The sequence below is a fragment of the Cuculus canorus genome, chromosome 3 (assembly GCF_017976375.1).
Source record: "Cuculus canorus isolate bCucCan1 chromosome 3, bCucCan1.pri, whole genome shotgun sequence".
In the NCBI taxonomy this organism is placed as follows: domain Eukaryota; kingdom Metazoa; phylum Chordata; class Aves; order Cuculiformes; family Cuculidae; genus Cuculus; species Cuculus canorus.
Window position 1 is genome coordinate 9,516,879 of NC_071403.1, and position 26,172 is coordinate 9,543,050.

Consider the following 26,172-nt stretch of genomic DNA (forward strand, 5'->3'; position numbering starts at 1 on the left):
TTACTAAACATATTACATCTTAAAAAAATCATAATAAAGACTATCATATGAGTATACTTTTCTACTGGTATTAAAAAAACCTGTGACATCAACTCCAATAACTCTGCATTACTTAAGAATCTTTATATTTACCCACGCACTGGAATATTCATATTCCTTGCAGCCGTAGCAACTTCTTCAAATTTTTTTATGCTTTCTTCAATCGAACAATTAATATTCATTTTGCTAAAAGTTTCAGATGCTGCACCAAATACTGAGACTTCTGTAGCCCCTGCTGCAATCTGAAAAATACATTTCAACAAAACAGAAACACTTTATTAAAAGATTACATTAAACATTTAATTCTGTATGCCATTCTGGAATTGTAAAGTATATTATATCATCCGTATCTAAAATATACTATGCTTCAATTCATTTTTTGAAAATCTATTGCGTACAAAAATTGAATCAAATTTTGAGTTCAATCACTATGGCATATTTCCTTCCCCGTCTTAGCAAACAGGTAAGCACATTTTTAAAGTGATGAATGATGAAGGCTTTAAGGTATAGGAAATCATATGAACTAACTATGAAAATAGCAATGATTGATACATATTCATTTTTCAGAAAAGGAAAAGATCATATAACAACTCTGAAATATCCATCCTATGTACAAAGCCTGTTCCTCATGAATATCAGCTTAGGAAAGCTCTGTACATGTATGTGCCTAGAGCAGCAACAATAACCAAAAGGGATTTCCTTGTTAAAGCCCGCTCAAGGATCAAGGGCTCCACTGGTATTGGTGTCACAGTTGATATGGATAATATGGAAAATATGTAAGTGAGAATCTGCTGAGAAAAAGTCCCAGAGCAAACACAGTCTAGAAAATGTGTAAATGTGGTGACTTCACTGAAGGGACAATTAGCCTGAGGTTGTACTCAGTGCCTCAGGACTCAGTGAATCAACTAACATGAGGCAAACTAGAATGCTGAAAGCCAAATGATATTAGAAGAAAACATTTAAACTTAGAAGAATCTCTAATTAATTAATTCTCACTCTCTAGTGAGAATAATACTTTTGTTTGATGAAAAAGGACAGAGCTTTTCCCCTTACTCTCTGCTTCAGCACGATAACGTATAAGCTTCAGCAACCCTTGCAGGAACAAGTATCTTTTCAGAGAGAAGACCGAAAAAAAACAACAGCCAGAAAGAACTCAATAATTACCTACAACTATTTTTGCATTGTTATACTTTCATTATACCACTAAATACAGTATAGAGATATAGCAGATTTCATTCAACTTATACAAGCCACCATTGCTTACAAAGCTGTGGTACTACACAACTGAGTATTGATAGTTAACTCTTCAATGCAGAGGCTTCTGTTTTAACAGGGATTTCATATGTAGTGTAAAAACTGAATGATAGACTACATCACCAATGTCCATCAAGCTGTATGCTCTCCAAGTATAGTTTTACTATACCAAAACAAAAGCGTAGAAGCACAACAAATTTCAGAAATCAAAAAAGTGTAAAGATTTGACTGTCAATGTGTATGTTTTAAGAAGACTGAACGGCTTCATTTATTTTTCAGTCCGTAATTTTGAATATATATTTTGTATGCACTGAAACAATTTAAACTTTCAAACCCTACCAAAATGAAATGCAGAATTTAAGAAATCTAATACATTCCCATGTAACACATTTCCCATGACTCTTTCCTCATTCTTCTTCACTGAAGACAGTCTTCAGATATTTCTCTAGGGCAACAAGTCAAAGAATGAGAAGTAAATGACTTTATACACAAGCATCATTTATAGGAACTTGCAAAGACCGTTTGAGCAATACTTCCATTAAAATATGAATCTACTGAGCTTAACATCACTCTGTGTATTCGCTCATTTTTCACAACAAAAACTAAGAAGTTTTACTTAAAAAAAATATATATATAGTTCAGTTCTAACGGGACAGCTTATATGACATTAGTTTGTACTGAATTGAAAGTGTCTGAAACCTGAAAGAGATAATTGTGGACATATATAAAGGCACTTACAGCAGAATGAAAACCTCGAAGATTAGGAGTGAGAACAGGATATCGGACTCCAGGATGTCGCTCAATGCCCCTCATTACTTCTTTCTGATCTGCCATCTAAAACATACAGGTTATTTCTATTGAGCAGCAGTTATTTACTGATTTTAAATAGCTAAGCAGAAATTGGCTTAGTCTGTGGTTTTCCCTTCATTAGGTATTCACATCATACAAAAAGCGTAACAGCAAAGAGGTTAAACCAATGTTGAACCCCTTTTATTTTTTTTTTTTTATTTCTTAACTTTCCAGCTCTTTATAAATATAGAATTGAGGCTAAAGTGGTGGCCCACGGCTTAGACAGGTGTACTTACTGTTTGCTATGTAAAAACAGAGAGCCCAGAGAGTTGTGAACAGAGCTAAACCCAGTTGGTGGCTGGTCACAAGTAGTGTTGCTTGGGGCTCAGTTTTGGGGCAAGTCTTATTTAACATCTTTATCAATGATCTTGATGAAGGGATTGAGTGCTCCCTCAGTAAGTTTACAGATGACACCAAACTGGGTGGGAATGTTAGTTTGCTTGAGGGCAGGAAGGCATCCGACATCAGTTGCATGAGGTTCACAGAATCCCAGAACGGTTTTGTTTGGAAAAGTTATTTAACATCATCATATCCAACCATTGATCCAGCCCTGCTAAGTCTGTCATTAGACCAAGTCATATGAGGAACACCTGAGGGAACTGGAGTTGTTTAGCCTGGAGAAGAAGAGGCTGAGGGGAGACCTTATCTCTCCCTACAACTACCTGAAAGGAGGTTGTAGCGAGGTGGGTGTCAGTCTCCTCTCCCAACTAACAAGTCATAGGATAAGAGCAAATGGCCTCAAGTTGTGTCACGGGAGATTAGGATTGGATAGCAGGAAAAATTTCTTAACCAAAAGAGTGGTGAAGCATTGGAACAGGCTGCCCAGGGAAGTGGTTGAGCCTCCTTTCCTGAAGGTGTTCGAAAAATGTGTAGACGTGGCACTTTGTGACGTGGTTTAGTAGGCATTGTGGTGTTGGGCTGATGGTTGGACTGGATGATCTTAGAGGACTTTTCCAACCTTAATGATTCTATGATTCTACGAATATTAAATTGGATTTCTCATTCTTTCCACACTGGTGAAATGTCATTTGAGGAGTACCATATGAAAAGATATATGAACTACAACACTTTCATTACTCCTTATTTTCAGCAGATACTTTATTGATAGCTTTGATAGATACAACACATTTCTAATCAGTGTGCCATCACTGTGTGGGATGGCACAAAGCAACCTTTTGTAATTGTTTCTCCATAAACTAAACCACCTAACATACCTGATAACCACACAAAAAAGCATTTGGCAATGCCTTAGTTTTTTAAGTGCAATTTTTCATTACTTATTTTAATATAAATAGTCTCTACATTTCTCAGGGCAAGGAATAATGTTTGAAACAAAATGATTCATTAAATGGCAAATGCTGGAACTAATTCCACACGTTAAAATTATAGCCCGACTTAAAATATGCTAGAAAACCAAAACGACACTGTTTCAACCAGTATAAAGCTGCTGGATCCAAATAATATTATATGTATTACATTTGTCCCATTACTATTTTTCCTGTAAGTAAAATCCCATTCTAACACATATTGCATGTTATAAGATTTTAAATCTTAATAAAATATTTCTTTTCCAAATTTCTTTAAAAATAAGCTTTCTAATGGTAGGTATTTATAATTTTTGGCTGTTTAGGTTATAGGTGTGGGATCCTGTTTTATATGGCACCTTGCTACTGTGGAACTTTTTCTTTTAGGTTTTTTTCAGTAAAAAAGTCTCTGCCAAAAAAAACAGTGGATGGGAAACCATAAAAGAGCTTTAAAATACTAAAAAAAGAAATAAGTGAATGAGTGATCTAAACATAACCGTGACTTCTATTCCCATGACCTATGAAAAGAAAAAAGGAGCAAAGAAAATACAAACTGAAAACTGCCCTCACTATCAAAGCAACAAAATCTTATCTTTTAAATAAAAAACATTTTAAACACAAATTAAGCTATTAAAATAAAGTATTCAGATACAAATTTAAGATAAGAAGGGATAGTTTATTTTTTACAAAACTGACAAAGCTGTGCTAAATTTGGCACTCCTAACGGCCCACAGGAAAAGGAAATCATTAAACAAGAAAGGAAAAAAATCTACCTTTGCTTTAGACTTCTCCTTCTAATGTTTAAGAACTTGAATTATTCTCTGTCACAACCACCAAAGTTTGATAGCACTTGGAAAAAATTACTGAAGTTGCTTTTAAAGGATACAATATCATTGCCCTTGCATTGACACCAAAATAATTTTGCATTGTCACTGTTCTCTTCCCCTTTCCTATTATCCTTCCTTTAGACCCTTCCCTGGGGATCCCAAGAACACCGAAATAATTCAAAGGAGTCCCTCAAAGAGCTGTACAGTTTGCTCTGCTAACTCATGAAAAAGTATCATGGCACTATGTTTTTCTCAGAGGAAAGCCTGGAATACAGTCCATGCACAGGATATATTCTCAGTTTAAAATGGACAAACTTTATATATGTTTTGACAGGAGATGTGCAACAGCATTAAAAGCTCAAGTATTTTCTTAAACGAATTTATTTCATGTTTTACTTTGTAAATAACTTGTGTGGCCTTTAGTAAACATAGAAGAACTCAAAAGCTTCTGTGCAAACAAGTGCAAAATTTATTGAAAATTAGTTTTAATAGCATAGACGAGTATTGACTTATTTCTTTACTTGCAGTGAATGACTAAGTTTGCACAAAGAGAAGCTACATGGTACACTTCAGCTCTAAGCCCAAATGGGCAGTGTTAAATCTCAGATGAAAACCTGCCACTCCTAATGCCAATGTAGTTTTGCTGCTGACTTCAGAAAGGCTAGGATTGCTGCTAGTAAAAACTAATTTGGGAAAAATAATGAGCAAATTATTACAATTCATCAAAACTCAGTATGGCTGCTGATAGAGCACTAGATCTGTAAAATAACTAATGTGCCTAACTGCCACATACATAGAAGTCCCAAATTTAGATCTTCCACACAGTTCCAAATGTGGAAAATGAAATTTCATTTAGAGAAAAAGAAAAAAAAAAGATACGCTACTTTTCTTTTTTACATCAATAACTATTTGTCCTCAGAAGAGTAGAAAGGGGGGAGGAACAACATTAAATTATATTAATGATGAGTCACCATCCCGATTCTTTAGTTACTACTGAATGTTTACAAAAATAAAGGGAAAAAATAAAATGCACAAGTATTTTCTTTGCCTCCATTCCACAGTACAACATTAACATAAAAGAATTTTCATAATATTAACTGCAAAATATCAGTGCTCCTTTGTGAGCAAACTCAAAATCAGGATTGAATCTGCAATGTCTCTCCTAGAATCTAGGAGAAATAGAACTAACTAGAATCCTCCAGCATGTAAGTGCTTGTGTGTTTGTATGGGTTTCTGCATTTATGTTAATGTTTGGAAAAGGAGGACTGCATGGCTGATAGAGAAACGTACGAAGTGCAGCAGGCATTAAAAAACATGTTTGGCTCTAGGTAAAGTCAAGTCAGTCCACGCAGTCCCCAGGCCTGGGGAGTCTACTCCCTTGGTTGGTGGTAGGGAGCGCTCCTGAGAAGTTAACCTACTTAACCCTGTGCATCTAAGTTTTCCTGTGCCGATTCTAGGTCTCTGAATTGGTGTTGCTTCCACGAGTCCCTCCCACCATTAATATTCCCTACAGATCAGATCCGCTGCTGCTCATCTAGATACTCAAACTCAGTACTCTGCATCCTAACTGCTTTGTATTCTCAAATATCTATCATTTCTACACTCAGCAAACCTTGCCCTTTACTCATGGTGTTAGTCCATCATCTCCACACCTCTCATTCCCACTCAGCATCCTGTGAGCAATTCTTCCACTCCCTATTTACTGCTGTTCCTTGCATACGCCCATACAAACGTCATACAAGGGGCAAACTGATAACCACCTGCTAAATTATTTATGTTTGAAAACCAATGACAATATTTAAGATTTCTCACACCCTAGGTAGTAATCATGGCAAACTGTACTACTAGCATTTCTGTTGATCAGGGCCTGGAGTGCTCATTGATAAGAAAGCAGCAACTTGACAAGCCACAATCAGCCTTGGAGCTCATCAATTACAAGCTGGAAAGTAGATCGGCAGAGGCTCTCCAAAACAGCTCTGTTTAGAAGTCTTAAGGTGGCTCACCCTCTCCTTTCACTCATCTTCACAGCAAACGCTGCTTCACAGCAACTTTTAAGAAAAGATAATCTCATGCTTCTTATGTTTGGCCACATACTTTACTGATTGGATCTGGACTTTACCTGGGACCTGCAGCACCACTCTAGACTCACCTGAGTACATGCACTCTTGGCTGTGCTGTTTACGTTCCCTCACTGGACTTGCTCTGCTCTCATGGACTGTTGGACAGTCCTTTGACCAACAAGGCTATAATCTCTGCTCCCCTTATTATCATCTTTGGCTTCCAGTTCCCCTTTCCTTCTCAAGCAATCTGCACTTGCTGCTGCTGCGTTAGGGATTTAATCAACTTTCTGCCAAGCTTCCTGGGTTTTCTTCAGTTTTAACTACTTTATAATACTTAGCCAAACCTGAATAAAAGCATAAAACTGTAAAACTGCATAAATGGTGCCTGATAATAACATCCAATTTTACAAATAAACATTATTTCTGTTCCATTTACTTGCATAGTTCTATAGGCTATATTACCGGAAAACTCTACTGCATGGAATGGCGTTTAAATTGAAATAGTTTTGAATGGTGATGATTTTACATACCTGAGGCACCCATTTGGATGAAACAAAACTGGTTACTTCTATTGCAGGCAGGCCTGTTTTGGACAGCCGGTTGATTAACTCAATTTTTATATCAGTTGGGACTATCACCTACAAGACATGGAGACATACTATAGTAAAGTATTTCATGCAGTAAGAAACATTTGCAAGTAAAATGCTCTCAGTACATAACCAATACTTTTTTTTTTTTTTGTAAATAACAAACTATCCTCAAACACTGTATCCCAACTCCACTGACAATAGGAAGCTACTGCATAAGGAAAGTACTAGGCAGCATACATGGTCCTACTCCTTTTTTTTGTCCACCATATAAGAATGAGAAAGCACTTCTGTGTAACTGGTTATAGGTCTGGCCTCACTAATTATTGGTAACCAAACACCAGCCTAGCAAAGAAACAACAGAGGAAATAGTAACAAAGAATAGCCCAACCAAAGAAAAACTGAGGAAAAATAAAAAGCTCCACAGCTGAGGAAGAGTAATTCCATTATTTTATTACTGCTAACATCTTTGATATCAGTAACAATGATATATATAAGCTTATCCTCCTTTTTGGGGTAACAAATGACTGGTTTGACACATGTACCCTATTTTACAGTCTCTTTCAATATTCTTCCACTTTTCCCTGTCACTTTACAGGCAAATAATATTATCAAGAGTAATTGCTTTTTTTTCCCCATGCTTGTTCTGCAGGAAGTACAACAAAACCTTTTGTACTATTCCTAATATAGTAGCACTTCTAGCACAAACACATATTATGAAGATAGCCAGTGTTTCATGGCATTTACCAATTATGCCATGACAGAACATCATTAACTGACAAGACAAATTCTAGAAAAAGAAATAGCAGTTGGGTAACAGAAAAGCTAGTTAACCAAGTATAGAAAGAAATTATATGATTTAACACTTGGCTAAACAGTAATATACTTCTATTCTACAGTACAAAAGAATTAGCACAAAAAGAAATAAATATATTTATAGTACAAAGTGGAAGAAATTAGCAAGATGTACATGTTTTACACAACGAAAATAACACTGATATCCATGTCAAAACACACACAAAAAAATTACCTTTTCATTTTGTAATCCGTCCCTTGGCCCAACTTCTACGATCTTTATGTACTCAGGCAGTCCAGACACTTGAGATTCCTGAAATAAAAATCCATACTTAAACGCAAAATAACGAAGGTCACCAGGATCAAAGGTACAGCTTGTACTTGTCTTCTCATATGATTCTGGGTATAAAGTCATATTGTCAACACTAAGTTTACTCACGGCCGTTAAAACTCTGCGAGAATGTTTTCCACACCTTAAGTTATGGAATAAAAGTTAAAAGCCTGAGTTATCCACATGCATGTTCCAGTGCTCCTCTGAGGCCACAAATGTTTATTATAAAAATGTACATAAACCCATAAATGAACATTGTGTTTTACAGAGTGAGAAATATTCCCATTTCAGAAAGCTTCTCAACGAAGGAGCCAGTCCTCCAAAATTCTAACTGAATGTTCTCAATTTAACCGAACAGTTACTTCTCTGTAAACGTTTGCAAGACTCGGCTATAAATCTGAAAAGAACAGAGCACTCAAGAAATGCTGAAGAGATTATTAATGAAAGATGAAAGTAATTCCTCTGCCTGAAGACGAAGGTTTTAAAGATGGATTTAAAGGAGAACAAGGAACGCCCCTAGGAGACAAGAAGAAGGATTTTCCAGGTGTAAGAGAAGCTCTGGAAAGGCAGGAGTCTGACGGTGACAGGAGGGAAAGCAGGCAGCAGTAAGGTCAAAGGGCTAAGGAGAGCATGGGGAGTTGGAGGGGGAGGAAGGAGAGCAGAAGAAACAGGTGAAGGGAAATGAAACTTCCTTTTTTATTATCTAGCTGCTCTGTTACTGAATCAAGTTGACAGGTGTGGCAGTTAACCTAACCTGGGCCTTTCAGTCCTGAAACAAACAGAGCAGTTGCTTAGACCGACCCCAAAAAGCTGTGTGCTTTTAAAAACACATCAAATGGCCACCTTGGGGCACGCTGTCCATGCCTGGAGGAGTGGACAGGAACGATGCAGGCAGTCTCACCAGGTGCTCTGGAGATGCCCTGCTTTCTGTATTGCACTAATACAGTATCTGAGCCACTGTCTCCATTCCAGTGTCGAAAATGTGTGCTGGGATTAGTGCAAGCTACCTGCAGGAAGGCTGCTCCCGCTGCACCCACCACCTTCCCCAGGAGTTCCATGCCACTGGAAGGACACCACCAGGAGTTCAGGGGGGTGGCGACCACCCGCGGCAGTCACAACTCAACCAGAATCAATTTTGCAGTGCATAAACGCAGCCGTCAATCTCACATCATCCACAACCAGATGAAAAAAAAAAACATTTTTCATCCTCCCTGGCTACTATTACTAGAGTTGTTTCAACCAAATGGCCATGAATTTCTTCTCATGGTAACAGAAAATGAGGACCCTACAGCACCCTTGTACAGCACTCTGCATTCTTAGTGCCTGTGGATTAAAATCATTCTCTGCAACAACAACCATTATACCAGCCAAAATACAATAAACATATTTCAGAGCATTTACTGTGTATTTATCTGTGTCCAGTAAAAAGAATGGGAAACAGCTGTATAGTGTCTGTTTGATCATGTGGAATATCTGGTAAGTCAAAACTCTGTCAGGCACTGCTAAGCCCACACTCGCTGACAGTATAAACCTACTTAAATGTGAAGGTAAAACCTTCACATCTGCTGCATATTGTTTCTCCTTTTTTTTTTTTTTTTCCAAGTTATTTTCACAAGTATGGCACCATTTCAGCCCTATGGGCATAAATCTGGTTATTTCATTATTATCAGATCCCTTCTGTTTCAAGACAAATGCCACAGCTGTGCTATGAGTAAAGCTCTGAGTAAAGAGCTAAAATAGAACCAATGCTTAATTTAGTGCATGAAAAATGTCCATAAAACTTTGGTGGCAAAAAATGTTCAATTTCTGGGCCAAAGCCTGTAAGTCCTATTCAGTTCCTACTGTGGTAAAACTTTTGCTGAAATCAAAGAGCTGTACCTGTCTTTACCAAACAGTTCTCACAGCTAGAACATGTGCAGTAGCCGCGTGGAGATGTCTGCAGCCCTTGGATTTCATTGGGGATAAAAGGCATTTACTTCTCCGAGCCTCTCATCCCCTGCTTTTCTCTGTAGCCTTCTTGTCCGCTAGCCAGTCTCAACTCCAGTTCACAGTTCTTGAACACAGCCCTGAGAACTGTTTATGGGGTGATTCTCAAAAGGGCCACAGAGTGGAAATTCAGGACAGTACTACAGACAAATCCTTACACTCTTAAAACTGATGAACTAACAGTTTTGAATGAACATCTTGGCTCTTAGTCCAGAAAAGTCTTCCTTTGTTTTGCATTTCATCGTTTCATTTATAGTACATGAATTGCTCTGGTCTTTAAAGTTACTCAGTTCTTCCTGTGTGGTATCCAGTGTGGCACTGATAATGCCACCTGTCTTTCTGTCATCAGCAGATCTCACTACCTTAACACTTCCTGGTGAAAACATCTGCACTAACATGATTACCTTATTTTACCATATTATCTCAAAAAATTTGGGTTAGTGCTGTAGAAGAAACATATCTTAAAAAAAGACCTGAGGAACTCTACCCATGATGTCTCTTTGGTCTAATAAATCTGCTTTTTACACTATCTCTCCTTTCCTTCTCAGTCAGCTTCTTAGTCATCTCACAAATCCTGTTCTGACCATCCTTCTACCCAACTCAACTAATAATTTCTCTCGTGCTGCATTGCTGAAGCTCAGATAACAAGAAAGCAAAAAAGAAGGAGAACACTTGGGTTCCATATACTATGTATGCACTTTACAGTGCATAATCACCGGATAAAGCTCAGAAACAAATCAGAGACTATTTAAGTACATGTTTCATCTTCTGCTAAGATGACTCCAGTATTTTTCCATTCTGTGACCCAAGATAAATCAGAGGAGGAAAGGAGTACCTCTTTACTTTAACCCTCCTTGTCCTACAAATGGTCAATAACCAGCTGTTAGGACGCTCTTCCAAGAAGTTGGAGATATGTACTTGGGTGTCATCAAGAAGCAAAAAAGATTCCTTGCTTTCCTGGGAAGTTCTCCGACCACGCTGTCACACTTGCAGGGAACATCACTCAAAACACATCTGAAGAAGCCACCTGAGTCACCAGTCACACTACGAGCCAGGCTTGATGCCACCTGAATTCACCAGGCAAGCTTCAAATCCACAGAACAGATTGAAGTCTTTAAGAATTTATGCAGAATTTAAACACCTGCTGGTTTACTTTCCAAATGGCATTAGCCCTTAACCAGAGCTCAAGGTTCTTGAATTGAGAGATCAAGTTCCCCAATCTCTAACTGGAGGATTCCAAATGCGCATCATTCCCTTGGGTAAAAGGAAGACATTTCAGAACCAACAACAAGACAAACTTCCAGAATTTCAGCACCTTCAAGTATGGTATTAAATAGTCTGCAGGTAATAAATAGAAAACATAAAAATAAATAAATAGAAAAATGAAAAAAATAGTTCTTATATTTTAAGATAATCCCAAAAAGATGAACCTTGCATAAATACACAAATACTTACATTAAATACTAAAACATGTTAAATAAATAATTTTGTTGCAGAAAAAATATTTACTAGTTTGTTTGTATGAAGTATTTTCATGTAATGAAGTATAAAAAGTGTTACGGTATATAGTTAAAGGCGACTGCTTATTGAATTATATAGTGGCTCTGTTAAAAAAGTAATGACTACCAAAGTACAATGTCTGAAATATCAAAAAGGAAATAGTTGACATAAAGGACTAAGAGCCTGGAAAATTTGCTTTTTCCATGTATCAAGCCTTGCCAAGGAAGAACAAAAAGCATAGAAAACCACAAAAAATTGCCTCCTTCAAAACAGAATGTAGCCAAAGAAACTTTTTTAAAAAAATTAAAAAAAAACCAAAACAGAAAAGGGAAAACCAAACCATTCAGCTTGAGGCACTGAATGCCAAGTTTCTGTAGAAACATTTTCTGTGAGTTATAAATAGCTGAAAATTCAAGTTTATTATAGAAAATCCTAGTAAGCCTTAATTAGAGCAGTGTAATCGTCTTAATATAAGTATAAATGTAATCAAATTAAATAAACACACTTTTTAACTCTGTCACTGCCTCAGAACTTCTAGTAAAGGTGCTGAGGTTCATTCAACCTCATGATTTTTTGTCCATGCAGCTCATTCCTACAGGCACAAATAGTGCTGGCAAATATTACCCAGAGCTGCTCAGAAACAACTGAAAGGACCCAAAAGGAAGGGAGAAGAATCTAGAGGTTCAAGTCTCAATCGTTCTAAGCAAGCAAAGATGAAGTTCTGCTTTCCTTTTCCACAAGGTGGTGTTCTGGCACAGAGGACAGCTGAACAAAGCCAGGTCCATCTTGTACAAGGAAGATTTATTCAGGAGAGCAGTTTTAAACAAGGATCAGCTGGGACGTGGCACCATAACTCCATATATATGTGTGCAGTGACATGGACAAATGCCCAAAAACCAGGAGAAAGCTCTGAGATAAATAAAATGATTGCTGGAAGGAGAACAAAGAAAACAGTGGTCAACCTTCTCAACACATAGATGTCTCTAAAATTTACAAGACATAGAGGAAATAAACAGGAAGAAATTAAATTCTTAGTATATAATCAGATAATTATTTAAGTGGCATTGCAGACATTTGTACACATTTCACACCGCTGGAAGGCAAACATAACACATACTCATTCTCAAGTTAAATAGGGGGGAAATGGAGGCAAGTCATCTGTGAGATGTAAATAATATATGCAGATATTCATAAAACAGTGGGGCATACCTGGTGAATATTCCTAAATAAAGATAAACTGAGTATTCGTCCTAGAACTTCTGTTGTACGCTGCTGACAAGACCACTGGGAGAACAGTGGCCGGGAATAGGCCATGACTTACAAAAAGACTCATCAGCCCTTGAGAAGCTGGGGTATTTAAAATGAATAACAAAGTGAACATGAATCAATAACATCATGCTCTTAAGAAAAAAAAAAATGGAATAGCACATCTAATCCTAAACTATAAACCAGGATGTCAGAGATTAAACAGTAGCCAGCCACTTACTAAATAGAAATACCATGTCTAGTTTCAGACTTCCTAGCTCAAAAAATAATTCAATCAACTGGACATTGTCCATAGAAGGGCAAAAGATAAAATGCAAGTAAATCCTTACAGAATTAAATAAGTTAAATACAGAGCTAACTTATCTGCAATAAGATAAATAATTGCTGAGGTCAGAAGAGACCTCTCTGGAGATGATCTAGCTGAGGCACCCATGCTCAGAGCAAGGTCAACTAAAGCAGGTTGCCCACAACTTTGTTCAGTTCGGTCCCGAGTATCTCAAAGGATGCAGACTCCTGGTCAACCTGTTCCAGTGTTGATGACTCTCACAGTAAAAAGATTCTTCTGATCATTAAATGGAATTTACTGTGCTTCAGTTTGTGCCCAGTGCCTCTTGACCTGTCAGTGACTTACTCTTCTTTATTCACACTACTACAGATTCATTCATTTGATAAGATCCTCGAGACTTCTTTTCTCCAGGCTAAATACTCTTAGCTCTCTCAGCTTCTCCTCATATGACAGATGCTCCAATCCGTTAATCATCCCCATTGCCTTTGCTGGATCTGATCCAGTATGTCTATGTCTCTCTTACACTTGGGATTAAGCCTACAGGTATTACTTTAGTCCACCTCTTCAAATTTAATTTGAACCTGCTTACAACTTTTATTAGAAGGTTTGTGCGGACCCATAAAAAGGTAGTGATTTACATATACCAGGAGATTATCAGAAGTGAGAATTCTCTGTTGGGATTGTTATTGTAAACTAATACCTCTAATATTTCTACTGTCATTTCCACTAATTATTGAATTCTAAAATAATCTGCTGGTACACTGATTAAATTGTTGCAGGGCTGTTTACAATAAAATACTAATCACTCATATGAAAACAGAAGAAATATGATTTTAAACACAGGGGAGATCAACTAAAGTATAAATGCTTATGCTGCTAGAGCGACCAGTTGTTTGATCTCATCCTGTTTACAAAGAGGACTGTAATGGTAAAGACAAAAGCCACAAAGTACAAATAATATTAACTAACAAACAATAAGAAAATACTCTGACTTATTTAGAAATTAGAAATTAATATTTCATAAAAAGAATGCTATCAAGTGAGCAGAATTCTGATGAACTGGCAGTTGAAAACATAGCAAATTACATTACTAGAGAATTCTCCTGAGACTGTAAAAAAATGTTGCTATGTTAAGAATAATATTCTTTCACAAAACTAGGAAAGTTAAGCCACACTCTTAACTACATTACTTGTCAGCATACAGTTATAAATTTAAAAAAGCAAAATACCATCTCTATATTACTATTCCTTTCAGAAATCCTTTAGAATAGGTCTTCCAAAGCTACAGAAGATGAGGTTTAAGAGTGGTATTCAGCTCAAGGTTAAGAAACCTCATCTCATTCCTGTCGTCTAAATGTATATACCTGGAATCATTCTGGATGACCTAAGAGATCCAACCTCCAGGTGTTTAGGAAGGGCATGGGTCCCACTTCACCCATTTACTGTAGGTCTCATTTCAAATATCTACTGAGATACTGCAGGGCATCTTGAAAGGTATTCTACAGACCTGCTAGGCACCTGAACTGAGTTTCCAAATGGTTCCTCCTACGCAGGTGTTTAAAGGCATCCTAGATGTTTAAATTCCCATTGCAGCTGAAGGAGGTTTATTTATTATGGCTACTGGAGATAAAGAAATAATTCAGGCCATCCTAAGGTTCAGCCTTAATGATCTTAATTGCCAGTTTTGTGCAACTGTTTGGCAACTGAGTACCACTCCAGAAGGACATAGATTTCCTGTGCATTTTGCAATGTACAGGATATGCCTAACCCGTAAGGATGCTCCATATATCGTAGGTATTTTAAATGGCACTAGGCACATACATGCAGGCAACTGAGTCAAGTCTAAGGTTTGCTCTGGTTACCACAGGCAATTCAGCTGCTGATACCTCCTTATATCTTAATTCAGATGTCATCTGCCTCAAATGAATGATATGTAATCTAATGAGTTATTAAATAGAGAAATTGGAGGAACTTAACTTTTGAGTTCCTCCCAGAGTTTGGTAGGCAACGTACTCTTTTCATCATTCCAAAATAAGTTTTCACCCTTTCTTGCTGACATGATCCCCAGTCAATACCACTGCTGCATTTCATCTTTGCCTTTAAGCTCTCCCTCACACAAACACTGGATAAATACATGGGAGGGGATGTAATGTTATACAAAATATACCCACATCAACAATTTTCCAGGTATATGTAAGGCAACATTCCAATCTTGTTTCAGAGCATCTCTTTTGAGCAACTGGCATGATTTCCATTCTTCTGCCCAAACTTATAACTTACCTTATAAGCAATTCAGATCAACAGAGCACTCAACTAATCCAAAACTTGACCCATGGACTGACTTTCCAGTTTGACCTTGGACCTCTCTCATTACTGTGGACCTGCCTGATGGTCACTGGGCTGCATGGCCAACCCTGATTACCATCACTGGACTGAATCCTGATGCTGACTCACTGATCTGCACTCCCGGGTCTAACTTTGGACTTCCTTCATCACTACAAACTTGCCTGATGACCTGGACTCTTGCTTGAGTCCAGATTCCACCTCCAGGTCTACCCTGCACACCTCACACCTACTGTAGGTCTGGGGTCTGGCTGGTGACCAACCAGCCCTGTTACCAAATCACCTCCCTCAGGGAGCCGATGGCCCCCGCTGCTCCCTGACAAACTGAGAGAAATTTCTTGTTCTAGAATTTATTACAATATCTGATCCTTGTTCCTAGACGTCCAGTTCAGATATCTATTCCTTGAGCATTTCTTTATCCCACGTCATACAGGCTGGGAGTAAAATGCAGCCTATTTCTCCCTCTTTTTGCCGCTTTCTATCAGTTGTACCTAAAAAGAAAGTGCAGTAGCCGTTAATGGTTAGCCCTGTAAGTCGAAGCTTTGTTGATGGAAGCCAGTAATATCACGTGCTCTAGATTAGAGCAGTAGCAGCAGTCATTAGTTGAGTCTGAAAGTTAGTGCTTTGTACATTAACTCCCTCCGATTCTGCTGCACCACCTCCTTACCCAGTGCAGGCTACAGCTATCAGGTGCTGGGACAGTGATCCCAAAGGATTATGTCTTGTTCAAGCGAAAAAACAAGGGTTTGACATGAAAAAAATACACCGAAATTCAACTAAGAGAAAAAAAAGCTCTGTCTGATACACAAATACAACTCCACTCATGTAGCACAACTGAAGCACAATATGCAGTTGTGCTAAATCACTTACTGGTCAGAGAATCACTGGAGGGGTAGTAAGTGTGCAAACGGATTTCACAGCACAGTACCTCCCAGGTCTAAGCAAAATTTAACAAGATATAGCAAGTCGAATAGGCAACTCCTTTTTATAGGAAAAGATATTTCTTTCAGGCCAAACACAAAATAGCACATTTTCCAGAAGAGTTACAGAGTTAATAAATCAATATAATCTCTGTCTGCGGGAGTCCAACAGAGGGAATAAGAGATGGAATTCCTCACTTCTCAGACTATTCTCCTTTAAATTATTAGATCAGAAGAGGTCAACTCACACATACTTTGTGTGAAACACCTGCTGAATATTGTTTTCTATGACTTGGAGTTTACCCTTTTGCTCAGAGTGGATGTGCTTAGTCGCTCAGAGATGCAAACAAAACCCGCAGCTCCCGCAGCTCCCTCTAACATATAACTTGCCTCATATAACCAATTCAAGTGAACTCAGCTTGAACTATGAATACATACCCATATGCTGAAACCCTGGCTCTTTCCATTTTGTTTCATCAAAAGGGTAGTCATGTATTTGAATACTGTTTGGAGGTGTCTACTTTGACTTTTATTTTACAAGCATAAGAATAAGCTCTAATAATTTATTAAGATGTTTTTAAATACATGAAAGGATGAAAGTTGTTTTCTGCTGTACTTTCCATATCACATCAAAGACTAAACTGACGTTCATTCTGAAACTACTCATTTTCCTCTTTCATGTGGAAGCGCTGAGTTCAGAAGGAATGAATAGCCTTAAAGAATCTTCACTGTTATTTTATCATGTGGTGGGTTTGGAATGCATTCTGAAACTAGTTCTCCTAGTCAAACAAATCACATGGGTTACCTAACTGATCTTGCAACGATATTACCCTGTATTTCTTTAAGACCTACTTAGTTTCTTCATAAACTAGATTTTCTTCTTGATCTCTCCATTATTTGAAGAGAATACAGAATGTAAGAGTATTTCTTCCAAGGCTGAAGAGCTGAACTACTACACTGTTTGTGTGTTTTTCCCAGCAGCAGTATATAAAATCATGAATCGTTGCTTATATTCTTTAGCTTCAGTTCTGGTTAAGTCCTTCCTTGGTAACTTTTCATATATGGCTTTCAACTCCCAAAACTATGCAAAGCACAGACACTGTGAAATAATAGAACACAACCTAACCAGTGGTTTTAACTCAGGTACACAGTAATGGCTACACTGAATAGAAAATGAATAAAAGCTGTATTTCCCACATTACATAATGATAAAGAGCAAAATGGATTAAGACCACCTATCCAAACTATAAACATTCATAAAGAAAGACACATTAACTAAAATACTAGCACTACTGTTATTTCAAATATCAGAAATAAATATTTAGGGAGTATATAGGTATACGAATATCAATATTCTATATTTATTGTTAATTTACACATCTTATTGAGTTTGAATCTTTAAACTAAGCCAGTGAAAGTACACAAAAAATAAAAATTATTATGATGTGAAGATAGTAAGAGACCTTTAGAAGCCTTTCCCTTTAGTAAGCAAAGGTAAGCAATGTAAATACTTGAAGTGCATAAAGTTACTACTTTTAAATTGTGATGCAGACCACCAAAACTTCTGTTCTGACAGCCCTGTAAAATGGAAGTGCTAGGAACTGGGGAATGAAAATCTAACAGAAGGAGCAGCTAGTTCTAAAAGTAACTGCAAAACATGTCCAATTCCCTGCCATGACGTCAGATGCTCTGAAAAAAAAGTAGTAGCAGCACAGGACAAATATTCAGAAGGATAAAATCAAGCTCAAAACTGTTGACAATCTTTGAAAACAAAGGAAACCCTTCTTTAATATTCATGTCTGTATTTTACATAAAATCATTCACAATGTGACTGAACAGAAAAAATAGAACAATTCTGTCAAGTAGGAGTCTCCTGGATGTGCCTGGACTTTCTGAATCATCACTGACAATTTGACTTGCCATCTTCTAGAATATATTTGGAGCTATATTCAACAAATGTAGAGCACGTGGAATCACAGAGGTTTGAATACAAGTGTCAATTACAACTAATGGTTCATGCAAAGTAAAAGCAGACAGAGGTGCTGCAGTCACAGATAATTTTGGATAACTTGCAAAATAACAAAGAAGGGAATGTATTGCTAGAGTCAGGTGGTAATAGAGGCATAGACAACCACAGAATCACAGAATCACAAGGTTGGAAAAGACCTCCAGGATCATTGAGTCCAACCATTCCTATCGACCGCTATACCATGCCTCTGAGCATCTCATCCACTCATCTTTTAAATACCTCCAGGGACGGGGACTCAACCACCTCCCTGGGCAGCCTCTGCCAGTGCCCAATGACCCTTTCTGTGAAAAATTTTTTTCTGATGTCCAGCCTGAACCTCCCCTGGTGGAGCTTGAGGCCATTCTCCCTTGTCCTGTCCCCTGTCACTTGACAGAAGAGCCCAGCTCCCATCTCTCCACAACCTCTTTTCAGGTAGTTGTAGAGAGCAATAAGTTCTCCCCTCAGCCTCCTCTTCTCAGGGCTAAACAACCCCAGCTCCCTCAGCCGTTCCTCGTAAGACTTGTTCTCTAGTCTCTTCACCAGCTTCGTTGCTCTTCTCTGGACACGCTCCAGAGAGTTAGACTTGTGTTACACTGGAGTCATTAATAATAAATGGTACTAGAGGTCTCCGCTGTTAGGAAGAGGCCAACACAGCCAGTCACTTTAGCAAAAATTAAAAAGTATTTTCAGGAGATGGTGTACACATTACCTTTTTCTATTTTTCTAAATGCTTCCCTTGGCAAACAAGCAGCATTTCTCCATTAACCAAGTTGATTTGCAGCCAATTCACTTTCATCCATATCCCTATCTTGGTCAAAGTCTGGAAAAGCAATTACACTCTGCCATCTGGGCTGGATGAAAAGGATACAGAGAACTGAGATCAACAGCATACTGATGACACTGGAGCCAAAACCTCCCACACTTTCCTTTACTATTATTTATGGTAATAGTATTATGGTGTGTATGGTGTTTTACAGGCAAGACTGAAGACAGAATTCTAGAAGGCAGAAAGAGTGCTGTTTTTCCATACACATTGAAAAAGCAGAGGCATGATCCTCCGTACAAGACCAACATGTGAAAGTAATTTGCCCTTTATAATGCTTTGGGATATCAATGGGGGGAAAAATGAATACATTGACAAGCCAGTCCATCTACCCTATCAAATAAGTCTCTTCAAATACCTCATTGTCAATAAAAGTGAGTTATGCATAGGTCTCTAAGAACTCAAGTAAAAAGTTGGAAGTAAATCAACTATTCTCAATTATTATTGTCATCAAAATCACCTTCTGTGTCCAAAGGCAGTGCCTAAAAGATCAAGGAAATCTTTAATTCAGGTACAGCTGGCCCACCACTATGTTTTCCATAGCTTTCTTCCCAAAAGACACTGATAGAAATGACAGTAGTTTAACGGTTATTTATTTAGCCACTGTTGGCAACTCATCCTTCAGAAGAATTTAAAATTTATAAAGCTCTTTAGAAAACTAACATCTGTAAAGTGTTATAATAATTTCCCAATAGCAGGAAGGAAATTATGGTATCTTGAATGCTACACCATTCTTGATGTTATAAAAATCTTCCATTTTCACAATGGAATCAGTCAAACATGAGCATATTTAAAGGATAAAATTTTCTGCCTGTTTAACTGATAATAATTAAAGCTATTGAAAAAATGCTTATATGAAATTTAGAAAAAAGGCAGGCATAGTGCCTTATTTTTAAAATAAACATTTAAAAAATATCATCAGTTCTCATGAATTTCTTAAAAAGGACTCATATTACAAGGATACGTCACAGTTTCTGCTGAACTTGTTAAATTTCTGATTTGCTCCATCAAATAATAACAGAATAAGTTTTTAATGTGTTCTAATCATGGAAACCTGAAAACAGTGAAGTGGGACAAGCAGAAGAAAATGAACTGGTACTGGAGAAACCATAGCAAAGGTGACACCAAAATGGGATCACATCGATTTACACTGTCTGAGAAGATTAAGTGATATAATGGCAAAATTAATCATGAGATTTCCTAGTTTTTTATTGCATCCACTTCTAGATCACAAATTTAGCAAGATTTTTTTCAGCTTCCTTATTCTGGATAATAACTTGTACAGCTTATGAGAAAGAAAAGTGCATTGTTGTAAAACTGGTAATAAGATCAGTGAGTCAGTGTTAACTAAGCACAAAATAAGTAAAAAAATTCAAATAATATTACCATTAGACTTATTTTCATTTACTGTGGCACATAATGTTGACCAAAGGATTGTTCCAAACTCTGATGACAGCTAGTAATATTTAGGGACTAAATGGCAATCCAGCCATACCACTTACTAAGCTCAAAATGTCCTGAAACGTTCTTAATGGCAAGGTTCCATTGGACTCTAAGACATCTGAACTTAGGTGTCTACAAATTTATGTCTACAGGTGTGCTAGGTATCCCAGCACAGTCAATTTATATATTCACATACAATGTCTTAAGGTTGCCTAAACACACACAGTATGTAGGAAGCAGGACCTGTGCCTTTTTTGGCAGCTGGAGGTACAGCAGGATATCACAGGGCATCTTAAATGGCATCACTAACGAAGCATGGCCAGCTGAATCAGGCCATTTCTCAACAATGTCAACAATGGCCAAACATGTATGAAACAACTCGGCAAAGTAGTAAGGGCACTCTCTAATGGATAATTACAGGCACTCGGAGCATTTGATATGAATTGCACTTGACTTCCAGCTACTGCGCAGGAGGGCACAAGACTCCCATAAATCCTGTTTGGTATCTGCTAACCCTATAAGCTATTTCAGCTACCTTAGGGAATCTCACGTGCCATCGGACAACTGTCCTTAGGCAACTGAATCAAGTTCTAAATATCGAAAGACTGCAGGGAGACAAGAGACTACTCTCAGTCACCAGTTGATTTCTCTTTGTACAGTCAACAGCCAGCTGGCTTAGTAGATTAACTTTTGGTCTTCTTCCTATCACTCATGCAACAGTGAGACATAGCAGGGCCAAGGAACTTGCCTGTCCTTTCTCTTCTCCTTCCTCAATAAATTCTCCATGTAAGCTGTTTCACTTTATATGGAGCCAGCATACAGTTCAATTCAAATATGTTTCCAGGCTTTTAAAAATTCAGCTGTGATCAGCTGTGGATTCTGTTAATTTTTTCCCCTAATCCCAGTGTTCCACATGATATACCCTCATCACTTACCTTGCTCCCCTATTTCTCACATACTAACACCTATATTTAATCTCATCTTAACTACTTGCATTAAAAGTAAACCCTAAAGCCACATACAGTTCCTTTCCAGATGCTGCTGTTGAATTATTTCCCTATGGGTTTCACCTAACATTCCACCAATGTCCTCTGGCGCTTCAGTCCACACATCTCATGCACTCAAAGCCTTTAAACTTTTTTCCCAAGAAACTCATAAACTAACACCTTTATTCCCATACAAAACAGCTAACATCTGTGGAACAAAAAACAGCCAAATAAAGAAGAAATGTCTACCCAGCAAAGTTTTTAACCGATGCAGTTTTTGCATGTAATAAATCGGGGGGGGGGGGGGGAGTGTCATAAGAGCTTTTGAGAATTACTCTCATCCAAGTAACAAATTCAAATGTAATACAAAAACTGGAGTAACTTTCATTTATTTTGCACCAAAACATAAAATAAATCTCTGTTTAACAAGGAAATTACCTAAAAAATAATACCAGCCCTAACAACATTCTGACAGTAAGCATAATTTCCTTCTTATCACCTGCAGCATCTCTTTCATCTTTTACAACATTACAATTTTATCCAAAACTATGATTAAAATCTTCACCATTAATTGTGTCTAACCCAGAAGAAGCTTAAGAACTCATAAGCCGATTACTTCCAACTCTAATACCTTCAGACCAAAAAACAACCATTAAAACTACCCTGAAAGTATTTTCCTGAAATGTAAATCATGCAATTGATCAGTTCTCTGATCCCCTTGGAGCGAGAGATTGGTTAAAAGGCCAGATTATCAGAAAAATAAAATCTGTATCTGGTTCAAAATCTCATATTTAATAAACTCTGTATTATTAATTACTACTTATGTCACTATCATCACACTGCAAAATACAAAAAACATTTCTTTCCACTGCACTCATTAGTTTTAAGGTGTGAACACCATAACATTTCTCCCTCAAAAGGGCAATACATTAATGCAGCAGTAAAAGAATATCTGAAAAGCTTTTTTGCTGAAAAGCAGAAATACTGAATTATCTTTACTGGTATTTAGCACAGTATGAAAGCCTGATTTAGATCATGGAGCTGCAGGCCTCCTATTACATGCTCTTATCTCAGAAATTCCAGATCAGCAAATAAAGCAACTTTTCTCAGAGTTTCAATATCCTGATGAGTTTTTCTATATGACAGAAGATGAATGGATTAGATAGCCAGAGAGAATCTTTTCCTATAAATTCGTGCCTGATATCTTTTTATCCTTATTCTTCAAATCAATGTTGTTCTAGTCCAGTATTTTCTGAGGTTCAGTTAATTGATGAGCCTTAGTGAGTGCATGAGTACTTCATCATAGTGTGGGTCAAGGTCCACACATGCATTATGACGAGCACTGGCACACATTATGAGGTGGTACACATTCCCCATCAAGTTCACAATACTGCACACCATCTTTAGCACACATTTCTCTTTCATACTTCATCCATCTTACATTTGAGGGAAAAGAAGAACCCTAAAGAAAATATTTCACCTTTGTCAAATGAATGAGAGCACTAAACAACAGAAGAGAATTCAACGCAGCCTAAAGTACTAAATAACTACTTTTCTGAAGTCCCCCACAGTTTATTTAAATATAACTCCTTCCACATTTGACACATCAAAGGATCTCAATAACCTTCAATTCCTAAAATTCCAGAGAATCATCACCTTGGTTAAATGCCTTAAATATTTATGTTGTGAAAGAGCAGAGGGTGACAAGAACTCACTTCAGGTTTACCTCTGGACTGTACCTACACCACACCAGTTTCTCATTGAGTTGATATTCACATACAAACTGAAATTCAAACACACACTCTCATAAACAAGTGAATCTTCCAACCCTGCAAGAATTTGAGATGCCTTTTCCTCTGAAACACCAAAGCCAGGTTCTGTCATTAAAACTGAGGTAAAATAAATGTAACTTCATTCTAGGTACTCAGCATTTCACCTTTAAGTCAAATCTAAGTGAAAAACCAAACCAAACCAAACCAATTTGTGAGCCAAGCCACTATAGAGATGATGGTTAGTACTATTTATTAGTCAGTTTGTTGGTCAGTTCAAAGACAAAAAAAATTGATTATTTAGAATCACTAAATATTTTGCTTTATGAAAACTTCTGTCTGACCAACTGCTAAATCTTACAGTAGTCTTATAAGACATTTGTGAGATTTTCTTACCCAAAGTAAAATCCAGACGATCCAAAAATTGTAAATAAAATCCTTATTAAAACCTGACACAAATATAATATTCCCATTTATTTCAGTAGGAATTAAGTTTGGATCTAGGTCATCTTAGGCAAGTCACTTATCTTCACTCTTAGGCAAGGCAATGAGAAAATGAATTAAGATGAATGATCTCAAGATGTATGAAATTTAAAATGACAATTTGACACACAGGGTGTCTGAAATTAATCTTTTTCCTTGAGCTGGCAAGAGAGGAAATGAATATCACTGTGCCCATATGCAGCCTTTCAAGGAGGTGGAGGTGGGACAAATCAAAAATGGGATCTCACCAAAAAACAGATGTTGGGTCTGAATAGAAATTTCCTGTCCTTTTTTTAATTCCCAAATTTGCAGAGCAAGATCGGTAAAATCCTTTACAACATTTCCAGCTGTATTTCAAAGTTCTAAACCCACATAATAATCCCAATATAGCATAAATCTGTATCAGCTAAAAACCTCCTGCTATCTTTCCACTATTTACAATCCAATGGGATGAAAGAACTGAAAGTCAGTGACACCATTAGGTCAAACTTACACTTTCTTATCAGCCTCTTAATTCTGAACATCCTGTTTGGCACCTTTAGCAACCAGCCTAAGCCTGCTCAGACTTTATCTCTTCAATATTTTATCCACCAATAAAATTCTCGTGCTCTTATTCTGCAGCATGAAGAATACCTGGCTGAAAAAACTGGCATGAGTCTACTACCTGCATGTTCTAAAGCGGAAACTCCTCCTCACTTCAAAGTAAATTTTGGAAAGAACTCAGCAAAGTCTCTCTACTTCAGTTAGCTTCAGTGGGAGCGCTTTTTTATGTTTTATTTACTACCCTCAATGTCGGCATTTATCAAATCTCCAAAGTCAACAAGAAATGATACAGCATGCTAATACAAACTTAACAGTTTACAATTCAATTTCAAACTAAGTTATATTTCATAGTATCATAGAACGGTTTGGGTCAGAAAAGACCTTAAAGATCATCAGTTTCCACGCCCCTTGACATGGGCAGGGACACCTTCCACTGGACCAGGTTGCTCAAAGCCTCATCCAACCTACCCTTGAACATTTCCACAGATGGGGCATCCATGACTTCTCTGGGCAATCTGTTCCAGTGTCTCATTATATATAGTAATATAAGTGCCATTTATAAGTATTATAATATAACGTAACATATGTTTGAATATAATAATATAACATATACAAATACAAATGCCATGTAGTATATAAGTGCCATTTATCCTTTCTACTTTATTCTTTTATTTATCTCAATTTTTAACTAACTTCGTATGCTTTACATCTTATGAACATTAAGAAAATAAATGATGCTTGGGAATCTGCAACAAAACAAAAAAAGTCCAATTCCTGTGATGTATTCGTCAAGAAAAAGATCTACCTACCGAGTTCTGTATTGACAAAGCCTCTTTGTGTAGAGGAATATGAAGGGCTAGAAATCAGGAATTTCAGAGCCTCTTAGTGATCAGTTATTTAGTCTTAATTACATGAAAGACAATGTAAAATCTAAATATCTTGGAAGTTCAAGATGAAAACACAGAATGGTAAGGAAGGTGGGTACAGGGGAGAGTTTAAAAAAAGGGATACAAGAACTTTGCCCCATTCAATTAATATGCTTTGTCTATACTGATCTCATTAAGTATTTTTAAATAATGTCATCCTTTAAAAAAGTTAAGAAACAAGAATTCTGCAATACAATGTTCAGGACATCCACCTTCTTTCTTCTCTATTGAAAATACATGTTATATATGCAATTTTCAGCAGATAAAAACCCACAGAATGTAAATCATGTATTTCTTGCTTATTGTAATTGTCATAATAAAATATTTTCAATATTATTGACAAGAAATTCTTATAATACTTCTTAAACTGAATACATTAAATACAAAATGAAAGTAACCTAAATAATTATTTAAGGAGTGTCTGCAAATGTGAATTTGTTCCTGGAATATATAATTACATGGAGATAAAAAGAACATGGAATACAGTATGTCTCAAATCATTTGTTCTGGGTTGTAGCTACAAGGTTAAAATAAACTAACATGCCTTCCCCTCCCAGGTAGCATAATACCATATGCCTCATTTTTCATGCTGTAATTTGAATCAAAAATCAACCATCACAGACAAGAAGTGGTTAAGACAAATGTACATAATTGTCATATGGACTGCGGTTTTTGCCGTTAGATTCTTGAGTTACTTTAAAAAACAAATTTGAGAGGTTTCTAGCATGTGTTTAAAACGCTATAGTGTATTCCAAAATCTAAACTAGAAAATTAAATCTCCAAAAGTAAGACATCTGTGGGCATCTCTTTATTCAAGGGTGTCAAGCAGTGAGAAGAGGGCTGC

The 26,172-nt window shown here is 37.1% G+C and overlaps 1 protein-coding gene across 1 annotated transcript in view; it reads right to left on the reverse strand.

The window, feature by feature from the left end:
• Window positions 1-26,172, reverse strand: part of HMGCLL1 (3-hydroxymethyl-3-methylglutaryl-CoA lyase like 1) — an 85,808-nt gene that overhangs the window by 54,946 nt on the left and 4,690 nt on the right. Inside the window, exons 2-5 of the mRNA XM_054063954.1 lie at window positions 7,951-8,028; window positions 6,864-6,971; window positions 2,032-2,127; window positions 133-281 (exon numbers count right to left, since the gene is read on the reverse strand). Coding sequence (XP_053919929.1) covers window positions 133-281; window positions 2,032-2,127; window positions 6,864-6,971; window positions 7,951-8,028 — 431 coding nt within the window. The remainder of the gene's footprint in view (window positions 1-132; window positions 282-2,031; window positions 2,128-6,863; window positions 6,972-7,950; window positions 8,029-26,172) is intronic.